Source organism: Rattus norvegicus, chromosome 1 (genome assembly GCF_021556685.1).
Source record: "Rattus norvegicus strain SHRSP/BbbUtx chromosome 1, alternate assembly SHRSP_T2T, whole genome shotgun sequence".
In the NCBI taxonomy this organism is placed as follows: Eukaryota; Metazoa; Chordata; class Mammalia; order Rodentia; family Muridae; genus Rattus; species Rattus norvegicus.
In genome coordinates, this window is record NC_141534.1 from 21,405,001 (window position 1) to 21,419,527 (window position 14,527).

A 14,527-nucleotide genomic window follows, 5' to 3' on the forward strand; every position below is an offset into this window, starting at 1 on the left:
CTGACAGTTGACAAGCTGTGGTACTGACAGTTGACAAGCTGTGGTACTGACAGTTGACAGGCTGTGGTACTGACAGTTGACAGGCTGTGGTATTGACAGTTGATAGGCTGTGGTACTGACAGTTGACAGGCTGTGGTACTGACAGTTGACAGGCTGTGGTACTGACAGTTGACAGGCTGTGGCACTGACAGTTGACAGGCTGTGGCACTGACAGTTGACAGACTGTGGTACTGATAATTGACAGGCTGTGGTACTGACAGTTGATAAGCTGTGGTACTGACAGTTGATAGGCTGTGGTACTGACAGTTGACAAGCTGTGGTACGGACAATTGACAGGCTGTGGTACTGATAATTGACAGACTGTGGTACTGACAGTTGACAAGCTGTGGTACTGACAGTTGATAGGCTGTGGTACTGACAGTTGACAGGCTGTGGTACTGACAGTTGACAGGCTGTGGTACTGACAGTTGACAGGCTGTAGTATTGACAGTTGACAGGCTGTGGTACTGACAGTTGACAGGCTGTGGCACTGACAGTTGACAGGCTGTGGCACTGACAGTTGACAGACTGTGGTACTGATAATTGACAGGCTGTGGTACTGACAGTTGACAGACTGTGGTACTGACAGGTGCTTTTAAAAAATAAAAACATGGACTTGTCATGGTATGTACAATTGGCACTGCAGGTGATAAAAACTCAGATTCTGAGGCAGAATTCAGGAACCCAGCTCTGGTGGATGAGTCAGTGTGAGGCCGCCTGCTGCCACGCGATGTGGAGATCAAACCCTGCAGCCCACTCATCTCTGACTTTGCAGATGCCTTGCTCGTGCTCCAGATACACGAAAGGAAATTTCATCTTTCTTACCAGGAGCTTGCTGACATCCTAAACTTAAAGTATTTCCCCCAGTTTTTATTACAGGAAATCATGCGCACAGGGGTAGAGATTGTAATGTGTGACAGTAAACTGTCTCCCTGGTTTTTGTTTACCTGTCAAATCATATAGAAATTAGAAAGTCATGTTCTGTGACGTGCATTGCGAAGGCCACATGAATTCAGATCAGGCAAGGGAGAAGGTCTTCCTTGTAGATACGGATCAGCTCCAACATCCCAGACTTTACCTCTGTTCCTAGCCAGTTCACTGTTGTTACTGGGGGTGTTTTTTATGGCATTTGGTGCAATTGTGCTGAAACCTATAAGGTGTCAGTAACTCAGTGGATTGGTGTTTTCCAGCTCATGCAAGCTCACACAGGGAGCAAAGAGTGACGGGTGGATCAAGAGAGAGGAATGGATCTGAAAGTAAAGGATGAGACATCCATTGTGACCTAACTTGAAGACACCACAGTGTGTCAGGCTTGAGTATGGATAGCACAACTCTGAGTTCAGTAAATATCTCTAACTTATAACCCCATATAAAAGCTCCTTGGAAGGAGGGACTGTCAAAAATTTTGAATCTCACAAAGATTCCCCAAGGCAAAGCATTTTAAAGCCTGCTGCAATGAATGGGTCTAAGAAGCCATGGATTTTGGTTTTCAGAATTTCGGCCAATATTTTTCTGATAAACTAGTTCAATGGTACTTGCTACTCTGTATTAAAAGATAAACTAGTTTGATTTTTTTCTGTCTTAACTTTTTCAGTCTCCCCATTTAATTTCCACTCGAAAGTTCCAAGATAAAAATGTAACAACTGCAAAAATACAGCAGTCTCTCAGGGTCTGATCTGGAGAAAACGACCATTTGTGAAATCTAGATTCTGTAATCTAACAATGTCTGTTTTGTGAGGGAGGTAAGTCGAGAAGTTTTTGCTTCTTCTGCAGAGGCCGATGGGGAAATGATTAAGAACATTTCATGTCTTAGGCTGATTAAGATGAATCCTTCTTCTGCATGCTAGGAGGGAGAACAGGTTACCTTCCAAGGGAACTGTATTCCCCTTCTTGTTTGACAACTTCAGTTAACTGGACATTTTCTTTGTTTCCAAGTATCACACAGTTTAATGACAACACAATAGAAGACACTTGATTTTTCCTTTGTGACACAAATTGGTTGCCTATGTAGTTTACCATCTGCATGCCATGTTATGTACATGGAAAGAAGGATCTATTTACTACTGTGCCATGATACAAAAGAAAACCAAGACTCTCCTGGCTTGGCCACACCTCACATGACCTTATGTAACAAGTACAATATTGAAAAAATTGAACTTTTGATATGTTAAATATTATATTAATTAATAGCCATTCCCTTTTAAAACTCCATTTTCATATGCTTTTTTTATGAAACACGCTTCCCAAGAAGAAGAAATTTGAAATTTCATTTTTACATGCCCCTTATGTAGATGAAGAGCATCCTAACATCGGAATTCTTGGGTCATTTTTATATTTGTCTGAGTCAGACAAAGCTTTAGGATATGTAACTGAGAAGATTAATCCTGGGATGGTTCACAATATTTTAACTGGCATATCAGATGTTAATCTGGGTGCTGGCGCAAAGTGACAGCTGTGGTCTAGGCTAGTCTGAAAACTCTGTCCATCTGCCAGTGTTCAATCACACCCTCTGGTTTATTAGACACCTTGGGGGGTGTATTAGAGAGATAGAGCTAAGTGGGGATTCTCTTCTGACAAAATAAGCCATATGACTAGAAAGGAGCAGTAATAGATTACCTCGTGAGTCATTCGTGGAGCCTTCAATTTTAAGTGTATTTTCAAATACTTAAATATTGAACTCCCAGTAAAAAGAAAAAAACAAACAATATGAATGGAATTCTGGTACAGGGCAGTCGGTTTTCTTTGTGTAGCCACTGGTAGGGTGCTCATTCTCCATTGGATGGCAGTGTGTCCAAGAGTTTATGGGCAGTACACATTGTACTTGTGGTCTTAAAAACAAGGAAACCAAGAGGCACAAGTTGTGTGGGTTGGGAAGGGGGCGGGAGTAGGTTGGTGAATGTGACCAAAATACGTTTATGAAATTCGCTAACTAAAAATAAAAACAACAGTGCAGGGAATTACATAACTGTCTGGAAATAAAGCTAAAACACAGCGTTCCTCAGACTCTGCAAAACTGTTTAACCATTAGCTCACATCGATTGTAGTAACGTGCACCAAACCCACCCAACGTGGGCCATGTCAACCGTCAGTTGAGGAAGGGGGAGGGGCTCCCAGGGCCCTGCTTACCACCTCTGCACTCTTGGCTTTTCATCTCTTCTGAGAGGGGAATCACCATCTGTGGTTGTACACGCTACCGGTGTATGCTGAGCCCAGTGGACGGCTAAACCTACAGGCACATGCATGACTTGGCTTACCTTGGGTCATACAATAAAACAGATATACCTAAGTGCTCGAGAGAGATTTACGGGGAGGTGGGAGGGGAAGGTGGTCTGTGTGCGAGGAATGCATATGTGAAATTAAAAAAAACGTAAAATAAATTTAAAAGATAGGAAATTAATATGAGGATCCTGTTGCCAGGATTATTAGTGCTAGCTGATCCATCACACTACTATGGTGTCTATGATTAAAGTTCCACTATCCTAACTAGTATTTAATATTTCCTAAATGCTTGGCATATAGTTTCTGACACGTGGTGTATGTATATGTGTATGTATATTGGAATACTTACTGCGAACGTATTCTTACTTTTCTAATAGTAGGGCACTTGTTTTTTTATATGTATTATTAAATTATCATTAAAGACTTGCATTATTCCTGGTCCACGGACAGCAGTGCACTTCCAAAGCAAGAGTGAACATGTGGGTTTCTGTGTAACATTTGATGTGGCATAGATGTATTAGTTACTGTTTCATTGCTGTAATTAAACACCTAACAAGAAGCAGCTTGGAGAAGGATTTAGTCTGGATCACAGTTTGAAGATGTAAATCTTTGTGGCTGGGAATGAATGGTGTCAGGCATGGCAGAAATGGCAATGGTTGCTCACATCCTGGTAGCCAAGAAACAGAATGTCTGTACTATCTGGCTTTTGCCTTTCCTTCTAAAATTCCAAACTATTATTATTATTGTCGTCGTCGTTGTTGTTATTATTGGTTTTTTAAGACAGGGTTTTTCTGTGTAGTCCTGGCTGTTCTGGAACTCACTCTGTAGACCAGGCTAGCCCAGGACTCATAGAGATCCATTTGTTTCTGTGTCCCAAGTACTGTATTAGTATTAAAGGCATGTACCACCACTACACGGAAGAATATTAATTTTATCGTGTATGCTTAGCTATACACATGCACACCCATGGAGGCCAAAGGCTAATCAGGTGGCTTCCTTATCTTCCATTAAACTCCGAGCTTGCAGACACAGCTAGCTCAGCTGCCCAAGAGACCCCACGAATCCTCCTGTTTCTGCCTTCCCAGGCTGGGCTCACAGTTGAGCACTACCACATCCAGCTTTTATGTCGGTGTTGGGGATTGAACTCAGGCCTTTATGTTTGTGCTTCGAGCACTTCACAAGAGTACCGTCTCCCCAGGGCTCTTTCTTCCCCTTTGATTCCATCGAGGCTCCTAGCCTCTGGGGTGGTGTTCTTTCTTTCTTTTCTTTCTTTTTTTTTTTAAAGATTTATTTATTTAATGTATATATGAGTACACTGTAGCTGTCTTCAGACACACAGAAGAGGGCATCGGATCCCACTACAGATGGTTGTGAGCCACCGTGTGGTTGCTGGGATTTGAACTCAGGACCTCTGGAAGAGCAGTCGGTGCTCTTAACCTCTGAGCCATCTCTCCAGCCCGGTGGTGTTCTTTCAGGATGGGTCTTTCTTCCTCTGTTAATCCCCTCTGGACACACCTGTCAGAGATACCCAAAGTACATCTCTCTCCAAATATTCTAAATCAGTGGTTCTCAATCTATGGGTTGTGACACTTTTGGGTCAATTTGTTCCAATAAAACTATATTGTACATATTAGATATTTGCATTATGATTCATAGCAGTAGCAGAATTGTGGTTATGGAAATGATTTGATGGTTGGGGGTCACCATAACATAAGGAACTGTGTTAAAGAGTCGCAGCATTAGGAAGGCAGTATTATAAATCCAGTCAACAAAGACAAGCAACTATCATGATGTGTGTGAGTACATAGCGTACACACACACACACACACACACACACACACACACACACACGGATGAAGATGGTTTAGTTGTGTTAGCTATGATCAACTTGACAAATGTGCATATTATTCAAAATAATCTGGCGATGAGATCACAGGAGACATAGTCGTGACACGAAGTCAGTCGTCCATCTTAGTGAGGGGTGGAAGAACCGGGGCTAATACAGAAGAACATAGGAGAGGGAGGGAGGGAGGGAGAGAGAGAGATCGAGATCGAGAGAGCAGAGCGAGAAGCGAGGTAGAATCAGGCCTTTTTCTAGTTGCAGTGCTGCTTCCCAGGTGCACGGCGCTTAATGACTCCCAACCATCTATAAAATGAGGACAGTAGTTGTGACCCCCAGAGTCTCTTGTGAGCGCCGAATGAGGTCATCCGGACACTGTTAGCATCAGGCCTGACCACACTGTGCTCATTATAATTGCTGCCTTGTGACAGATTGTGTGGCTATCCTGAGCCCAGGAGAGGACTTAAGGAAAGGTTAGTGAAAGAAAAAGAAAATGCTGGGTGTTTTGTTTGTTTGTCTGTAGTCTATATTGGGAATACAGACAGCAAGAATTCTGATTCTTAGGAGGAGGGTCAGTGCTGAGGGATTGGTAAAATGTCTTTGCTGGCCATCTTTCTCCCAATGGAAAGTAACCTGAGATCAGGTGTTTAACCTAATGTCTGAATAATCCTCTGAAGTTCCTTCCGGGGTTAGGGTCCATACTTTATTTTATGCAAAATAGCAGCTTTTGTTATTGCTAGATTGTCATTACTGCATGTCTGACTAAATGCTACGGAAGGAAAATTCTCATCTTGCAGCTCCATGTGAAAACCCAGTTTCCATTCTGTTTTCTTGTATCATTATTCTTTTTTTTTTTTTTTTTTTGGTTCTTTTTTTCGGAGCTGGGGACCGAACCCAGGGCCTTGCGCTTCCTAGGCAAGCGCTCTACCACTGAGCTAAATCCCCAGCCCCATTATTCTTAATCCAGGAACGGCATGAGGCCATTCAGTAGAGAGCGAAGGGCTTTAGTCGTCAAGCCTTCAGAATGAGTTCAGGGTTGATTCATTCTGCCTGCATTAGCGATTCAGGCACAGCTCCCTCTAGGCAGCAGAAACGTTGTTAACTATCGTGCATATAAAGGCTTCTCCTTTACTTTAGGAGGTCTTCAGTCTAGTTTGGATTGCTACAATGTATCATTCAGCCTATTAAGCAGATAATTTTGAACCCATCACGTGCCGGACATTATGTATTGACCATCAAAGATGAGCAAGCAGGAACCTCGCTCTCAGGTTGCCTTTCTAGTGGGAAGTCAGGCAAACAGGCAATTAAAATTTAAGGTGGCAATGACTGTAATGAACTCAATGGCAGCCAAGCAAGGATAAGGATTCTTGGGCCTTGTCTAAGGATATAAACACTAGCCTACCGTGTACTTCATGCTTTTCCTTTGTTTTCAAAGAAGCTTTTTAACATCCAAACACTTAGCTTACCCTTGAATAACTGACTCGTGTCAGTTGTTGCGATTGTGTGACTAATACCCACAAAGGACAGACTACAGAAAGCACGGCTGGCGTGGCTGTGTAGATAATGATGGATCATGGTCTCAGTTCAGTCACTGCTGGGCAGGAGTCGCCCCCTGGCAATGCTAGTTTTCTTGCTCTTCTGGGTCTATGGCTGAAAATAGAGGGCCCGCCCTCTTTTGGACCTCGAATTCTCATCTATTCTGATTGGATGAGCTTCTCAGTTTCAAAGTTAACTTCATCCCTAGAGCCGCCGCCCCCCCGTCCCCCGCCCCGTGCCCTTGTATTAGCACATGGGATGTGTTCAGTGTGGTGACCAGCTGTCTGGCAGGCTGGAGAGGCTGAGTGTCAGACCCCTTGTCACCGTCAGCCTTCTTCAGCCTCCTTAGTCCGCTGCCCCACGCTATGTCCTCTGAGCAGGGAGGTGAGCTTTTCCATGTCATTTATTTCTCAACACAGGAAAAGACTTTGGCTCCACGTGTTGTTTAAAACTGGGCAGCACTTGCATAAAAGAACAGGCTGATAGTAACCATGGAGGAGGCATTTGAGAACTGGCACCAATTGGAACTTCATTAGCCGAGGTTTTGGATACTCGCTGTGGACTGATTGGTAAAGAACGAGCAGGCTGGGGAGGCTCACGTCTATAGTCCCATCACTTGGGAGGCTGAGGTAGGAGGATTGCTGTGCATTGTGGCTACCCTGCACTGCAGAGTGAGATTTCATTTCAAAACCACAAAACCTAACCGAATAGAAACTTATTTTATATTCTTAGTTCTCTACCTACGTATCTCCCCCCCCCCATCCCCTAACTCGCATATGCTTTGGATGGTTTATTTTTCTTCCGTATGCTTTATAGGAAGAAAAAAATCTCTTTCCAATTACATGCTAAAATTACACAGTGAATGGTAATTTACAACCACACATTTCTATAACTTCTAACTTACAAGGAAAAAAAAAGGACTGCGAAGAGAGGCAGGAAGTCTGCTGGGATCTGACACAGGAGGAGTGACAAGCCAATGAGGAGTCGCACACTTCAGAGCCAGACCTAACAGACAGACTGACAGAAACTCCTGCAGGGCGTGTAGCCTGTCCTTCCCAGTATAGACAGACAGACGGAGGACAGCTTTTCCATACCACTGTCCCAGGATGTAGCTTCAGAACCTTTGTGTTAGTAACACAATGACCACAAAGTTGCAGGAAGTGTCCTTCGGGCCCGGGCCGCAGACAGTGCTTAGTGTGCATTTGTCTTTCTCCATGAACATGGAGACATCAGGCTTTGGATGCAGCTCAGTCGGAAGAGCGCTTTCCCAGAAAGCCCCCATGCTTCATTCCCAGCACCATTTAAACCAGGAGTGGAGACACATGCATGGACCAGCACGTGGGAGGTGGAGGCAGGAGATTCCAAAGCTCAGAATCATGGTTGGCTCTGTAGTTCGTTGAGGCCAGCCTTGTCTAGTGACCCTGTCTCTACACAAACAAACCTAAAGACAAAAAATACAAAATCGGTTATGATTGCCCTATCTCCTTCAGGTGCAGTAATCTGTCCTTTTGAGATCTTAGTGTTTGTGATCTTTGTTTCAATACATTGTTAAACATTTATGCGTATATGTACATATTCATAAATATCATGTGTGCATATGTGTGCAGCTGCATAGGCGTGTGTGTGTGTGTGTGTGTGTGTGTGTGTGTGTGTGAAGATAGTGTGTAATCCCCCATTTTTTGAGACCAGGTCTCTCACTGAATCTAGCGCTTACCAATTTGGCCAGACTGACTGTCAGTGAGCCCGAAGGACATCCTTTTCTCTCTTGTGGCACATGCCACCTCACCCAGCTTTTACATAACACTGGGGATTTGAACTCAGATCCTCGTGCTTGCATTGCAGACACTTTGTTGACTGAGTCCTCCCTCTATCCCGTCAAGGGCCTTAGCTTATTGAAATGGCGGCATTTTTCTCTTAACAGTTTGTGTACTGCCTGTTGCCTCACGGAATCCGTGCAGTGTCCCTTGTTTTAAATGCATATATGTTCTAGGATTTGGAAAGGTAGAGCAGGCCATTATTCTCATCATGCTTTACTGTTTAATGACCTTTTCCTCACCACCATTTTGAATAAAAGGCTCTTCCTTTTATTTTTCTTTCTTATGTTTCCACGAGTTAGTCAACTCATGTTTTCTTTAACCAATCAGCTGAAAGGCTGTGGAGCAAGAATTAACAACAACAACAACAACAATTTGTACAGCTTTGTAGTCACGTTAAGTAATCAGCTGGCTTTATGAAACAGGGTCTCCTTCTGCAGTCCAGGCTGGCCTGGAACTGGCGTTCCTCAGCCTCAGGGCTAACGCCAGAGTGTGCAGGTGCTCCCTGGCAACTCTGGTTTTTCTCGTTATGTTGAGTAGGACTTTTCCTCAGAAGTGCTCTGAAGTCTGTGTGTGCGTGTGTGCGTGTGTGCGTGCGTGTGTGTGTGTGTGTGTGTGTGTGTGTATGTGCTTGTGTGTGTGTGTCTGGGCGTGTGTGTGTCTGGGCGTGTGTGTGTGTATATATGTACTTGTGTGTGTGTGTGTGCGTGCGTGTGTGTGTGTGTGCGCGTGTGCGTGTGTATGTGCTTGTCTGTGTGTATATGTGCTTGTGTGTGTGTATGGGCGTGCGTGTGTGCATGTGTGTGTATATATGTGCTTGTGTGTGTGTATGGGCGTGTGTGTGTGTGTGTGCTTGTCTGTGTGTGTGTGTGTGTGTGCGCGTGTGCGTGCGTGTGTGCATGTGTGTGTATATATGTACTTGTGTGTGTGTCTGGGCGTGCGTGCGTGTGCGTGTGTGTGCGTGTGTGTGAATATATAATTAGTCACAAATAGAAACTGACGTAGAGTGTAGTTCCATCACAGTTAGGCTTTATCTTTGTCTACTAGAGACAACGACTGGACCCAGTACTCCAAATGACATGTACATAAGGCAGCTGCCACCCTTAGAGCATTGGTTCTATTCCTGACATTTTTGACCATTATAAGAAAAACCCAGAGTCCTGGAGGAGATGTATAGTGCCCGTAAGTACCACTTGCCTGCAGTCAGGCTCCCAAGAAAAACAAGCAGGAAAAGCTAAGGTTTGCGTTTATGCCAACACTCTCAAGCTGTCTGTGCCAGACACACCTGCTCACTGGGGTCAACATTTCTCAGTTTTATTTTTAAGATAGTTCTCACTGTGTAGCCCAGGCTGGTCCTCAGCCCCCTCACTATGAGGTTATCCTTTTAAAACACTTCTGGTCATAGTGCACCTCCATATATTGCTAAAGTGAGTGTGCCATTCCTTCATAAAACACAGCGAGAACCCTTGGAGGCGCTCTTGAATGCCATAGGCTCTTGTTTCTCCACCAGGGCAGCTCCTTTTGGGGCACATTCCTGTCCTCACTCGATCCCGATTGACTCATCTGTCCACAAGTGGGAGGCAGTGTCTCTGAGTATCATCTCCAAAGGGATCTGTCCTTAGGGCCTCTGTCTTAACATCACGTGACCATATCACGTTAGCAGTGTTAATAAAGCCTGTGGTAGTAGAACGTCGGGAACAGAGCCAGGATTTCAAGGTGTACATCCAGTGTAATTTCATCCGTTGTGGCTCAGAGCCAGACAAATTAGGTTCATGTCCCACTCTAACTTTCCCTCACCTTACTTTTCTGAGCTTAAGTTGGAGATTTGGGGCTAGCACACGCCCTCCAGTTGTGAGGATCAAACGGGTGAGTAAAATGTTCTCTGAGTGTTGCAAGTGCCTGGCATGTAGGCAGTACCAGCGGGCGTTAGATTTTTAAACACCTGCCTAAAATTTCTATCACCTGTGTCTGTCTATAGGCACCTCAGTGTTTGTAGCACCAGCTAGCAATCCTGCCCACTCCTCTGACAGTTTTCTGCCCTGCCAGTGTGCCAGGTTGAGCCCTATCCCTTAAATATCCCTTTACCTCAAAAACAGCATCCAGTGGGGACAGACTTATGGCGAATGTTACCAACTCAACTTTGTTAAATACCCCTACTGTGGTTGCTTTAAAATTTCTAAATTTAAGCAGCTGTTAAAATTTCTAAATTTCTATCACCTGTGGTTTTCTATCTTTTTGCTTGTGGCTGACTCAACATTTCTTTTACCAGTTTAGCTTTTTGTTTGTTGAGATGGTGTCCACCTGTGTTGCCCAGGCTTCTTTAAATTCAAGATCCTCTTGCCTCAGCCTTTGAAGCACTCAGATCCTAGACTGTGCCTCCATAACCCAGCAGCTTAGCTCAGTCTGGGTTGCTTGTGGAGAAGTCTGTAAGGTCATGAGCCCTTTTTAGAACATTCTTGGTTCTTTTTTTTTTTTTTTTTTTTTTTTTTTTTTTTTTTTTCCGGAGCTGGGGACCGAACCCAGGGCCTTGCCCTTCTAAGGCAAGCGCTCTACCACTGAGCTAAATCCCCAACCCCTTAGAACATTCTTACGAATACTGGTCCTTAGCTATGGACACATTTTTTAGATGCTTTACTCACAATTGGAAACTCACAGGTTTTTGGAAGCAGCCACAGTAGGGGTATTTAACAAAGTGGCCACTAGTGGCCCAGCAAGAGGGCCACTAGTTTAACTTACCTGGGCTGTGCCTATAGACAGACATTCTGCTCTCTTTTTCCTTACTCCCCTGTACTTTTTGCTTTGTAACGACATTTTAGAACTTGAAAATGAACTTATCAGTGAAGAGACTCGGATTCTGATAGGTTTATCTTTCATGGTTGTAAACACCCAACAGATCTTGGATTCAGACTTAACAGTTTTATGATTCTAAAGGTCACATCAGGCCCGGGGGGATGACTCAGTTGTTAAAAGTGCTTGCTGTGCAATATGAGGAAGTGAGTTCATATCCTTAGAACTCAACATTATTTGCTTATTAGTTTTAAGAGGTCCAGGGGCTGGAGAGATGGCTCAGTGGTTAAGAGCACTAATTGCTCTTCCAGAGGTCCTGAGTTCAATTCCCAGCAACAACGTGGTGGCTTGCAGCCATCTGTAATGAGATCCGATGGCCTCTTCTGGCGTGCAGGTGTTCATGCAGAACACTCCCATAAAATATAAATAAATAAGATTAAAATAAAAAGAGGTTCCTACACATTATTATTTTAAAGAGTATTTACAATTACACACAAAAATCTTATTTCGTGGTTTTAGTTTTGCCTCATGTATTTGAAGAACCTGAAAGGAAACAGTAGAATAGTTTAAATAGGCTGACAAGCTGTGAGCTAACAAACTGGTTCTGACAGTGAAATCTGACTTTAAAAAATTTGCATTGTTCATTGTGTAATCAACCAGAGTGCTCCCTTAAAATGCAGACAGAACTAAGCATTGTATTTATGTTTAAAATACTCCAAAAAAAGGGAAATCTGCCTAAGGATAGCTGATGTTTTAAATATTAGTTTTAGGGGCTGGTGACATGGCTCAGAGGTTAAGAGCGCTGGCTGCTCTTCCAGGGGTCCTGAGTTCAATTCCCAGCAACCACATGGTGGCTCACAACCATCTGTAATGGGATTTGATGCCCCCTTCAGGCAGGTGGATGTCTAAGCAGCAGAGCACATACACATTAAATAAATGAAGTTAAAATTAAAAAAAAAATTAGTTTTAATTATGTAGAGAGACCTGGTAATTTCACTTAGCCAAATGTATGCTTTTATACATAGATCTGTACAATATTTCTAATCTTGCAAATTAGAAATACTTGAAGTATGTATTAATATACCCCATTTCCTGATAGAAATGGCTTATATCAGTATATCAGTTGATATACTCTAAAAGGTTCTCAAGATGTGTATGAAACCTAAGAGCATCAAAGTTCTAGCCCGGTAGAGTGGTTCACACCTCGGGTCCCAGCTACTAGAGTGGCCACTAGTTTAACTTACCTGGGCTGCAGAGTGAGTTCAAGACCTACCTGTCTAATGGAGACTGTTTTTACCTTAAGAGGAGAGGGGCGGGATAGAGGTGCAGGTTGGTTCAATACTCCTCCAGCATCCCTAAAACTCTAGATCCCTTCACCAGCACTGTCAAAATTCTATGTGAAAGGGCTGTTGAAATTATATTCTACCGCAGGCCAATTTCCATCTTGTATCTTTCTCCTTGCAGCAGCTGGCAGCTTGATTGATGTGTGGGGCTCAGTAGGTCACACATGTGGGAAGGAAGAAGCTGAATGGGGCCGCTGGCACCAAGCAGGCTTTCGTTCCTGTAGCATCAACACACATGGCCACACCCTGAATCAGGCCACAGCTTTTAAACAACCCCAGGAAGCTCATTATAGTCTCATGAATCTCAGAGGATATCATGAGTCTCGAAATGAGTATTTTTGCTGCCCTTGAATTTGGCAGTCACCTTGTGGCTTCTTTGGGTATGATCCCCTTATCCTTGATCTAGTTCTCAGCGGATTCCTGGTTATTTTCTATGCCACTATGATGTTGGATGCTGTAACTGCATATTTCATCATGTTGACTAATGATTTAATAAGAGAACGAGGGAATATTAAAAAAAAGATAGGGAACTTATGGGAGATGTGTAAAGTGCAGATAACAGTTGATTCCAGCCTCCTCCGCCCCATTTCTATTGTTTATACAGTTTGCTAAGTATTTAATGGCACTTGAGACAAGTAGAATATATTGAAAGAAGTGGAATTTATAGCGTTCTGCTGTGCTGTGTTCTCTGTACAGAAGGCGACAAACAAAAGTATCTTGGGCAGCTCTCTTCCTCTTTAAATAACAAAGAGAAACCGTGGCTTTTAAAAATCCTGGTTTGAATTTCATGTGTAATTGCTGCATTGGTCTGTGTGGGTAAAGACTCAGGTTTTCTCCATTACCTTCTTAAAGACACATGCTGGCAGCCTGGCTTCTCTTGTGGTCCTCATCTCTGGTCGGCCAGGGCTCGGGTGCTGGGAGAATCGGGCGAGCATATGGCCACTTCCCTAGCCAGTGTGTCCCGGAGCAGTCGGAGCAGTCGCTGGAGCTGGAGGGCCAGGAGGAGGAGCCTTTTCGTGAGGGAGCGAGCGAGCTCCCTTCCCTTTCTCTCGGCTGTGCTGTGCTGAGCTCCTGGCTGCAGGCGGCGGCCAAGCAGACCGCGGTGTAGCCGCAGCCTCCCGGTGGGGTGCCCGCCAGGAACGCAGGGACCATGGGCCAGCTTTGCTGCTTCCCCTTCGCCAGAGAAGAGGGCAAAATCTGTAAGTAAGGCGCGGAAGCAGTAGTGCTTGCGTATAATGTGGAGGTTGCCTTAGGGTTAGCTTTGGGCTTCCCCCTGGGAATCAGCAGGGGGAAAGGAGCTGTGATTCTCAACTGTGCATCTAATGCAGGTGTGAAAGTATAGTGATAGGTTGACCCCGAAAACTCGTTTCTGATTGTCCTCTGCTGACATTCGTACAGCCCTTTCTCATGGCACTGTCTAGCCCAGAGTTTAGTTTTGAGTTTCTTTAAATCATTGCATTCGGTTCATCTGCTGTACAAGCCCTTCCTTGGAGCTAGAACTGGCAAGCTTTGGGAGCAACCCTCAGTCATCGCATGCAGGGGTGCTGTTGGTTCCGAAATGAGGCTGACTGGATGTTTGCAGATACTTTCACGTGTCCTCCGCTTTGTTCTTGCGGGAGGGTTCAGGTGTAACCTTAAAGCCACACCAAATAAGTGCTGCTGCTCTGCCTTTCACCAAAATCTGGGCGAAAAAGACTCTAAATATTGTATACTATTTTTGAGCATACTAAAATAGGATATTTTAAAATGTCAGGCAGACTCTGCATCTGTTTCTGGACCATAAAGAGTTTAAGTAGAGGTCTATGCATCCAAAGACTCCCCTTGGGAGCTTGCATGCATTTACTTAACGTTTTAGTGCCTGTGTAGGCTGCTGGCTTCAGAATTAGTGTGAGCGAGCTGTCTTCTGCTCCTTACCCTGAAATAGGGAATCTTTTACTTCCTTTCAGATG

At 44.1% G+C, this 14,527-nt stretch overlaps 1 protein-coding gene and 1 long non-coding RNA gene across 10 annotated transcripts in view; one reads left to right on the forward strand and one right to left on the reverse strand.

Moving 5' to 3' along the window:
- The window catches only part of Akap7 (A-kinase anchoring protein 7), a 130,057-nt gene that overhangs the window by 86,688 nt on the left and 28,842 nt on the right, over window positions 1-14,527 (forward strand). For 2 of the 8 annotated variants that reach the window (XR_015628861.1, XM_087567351.1), the window contains exon 1: window positions 13,625-13,777. Coding sequence is in view for 1 of the 2 variants with exons in the window: in XM_087567351.1 (XP_087423477.1) it covers window positions 13,729-13,777 (49 nt within the window). In the remaining variant the exon portion in view is untranslated. 8 annotated transcript variants of the gene reach the window in all.
- On the reverse strand, window positions 7,020-13,562 carry LOC148006872 (uncharacterized). 2 transcript variants are annotated; one of them, XR_015644753.1, is made up of 3 exons: window positions 13,421-13,562; window positions 12,533-12,796; window positions 7,020-8,075 (listed from the first exon to the last, which is right to left on the reverse strand). It is a non-coding gene; the product is annotated as an uncharacterized LOC148006872 (long non-coding RNA). The 2 variants fall into 2 exon arrangements; XR_015644754.1 differs by lacking the exon at window positions 7,020-8,075 and adding an exon at window positions 11,296-11,778.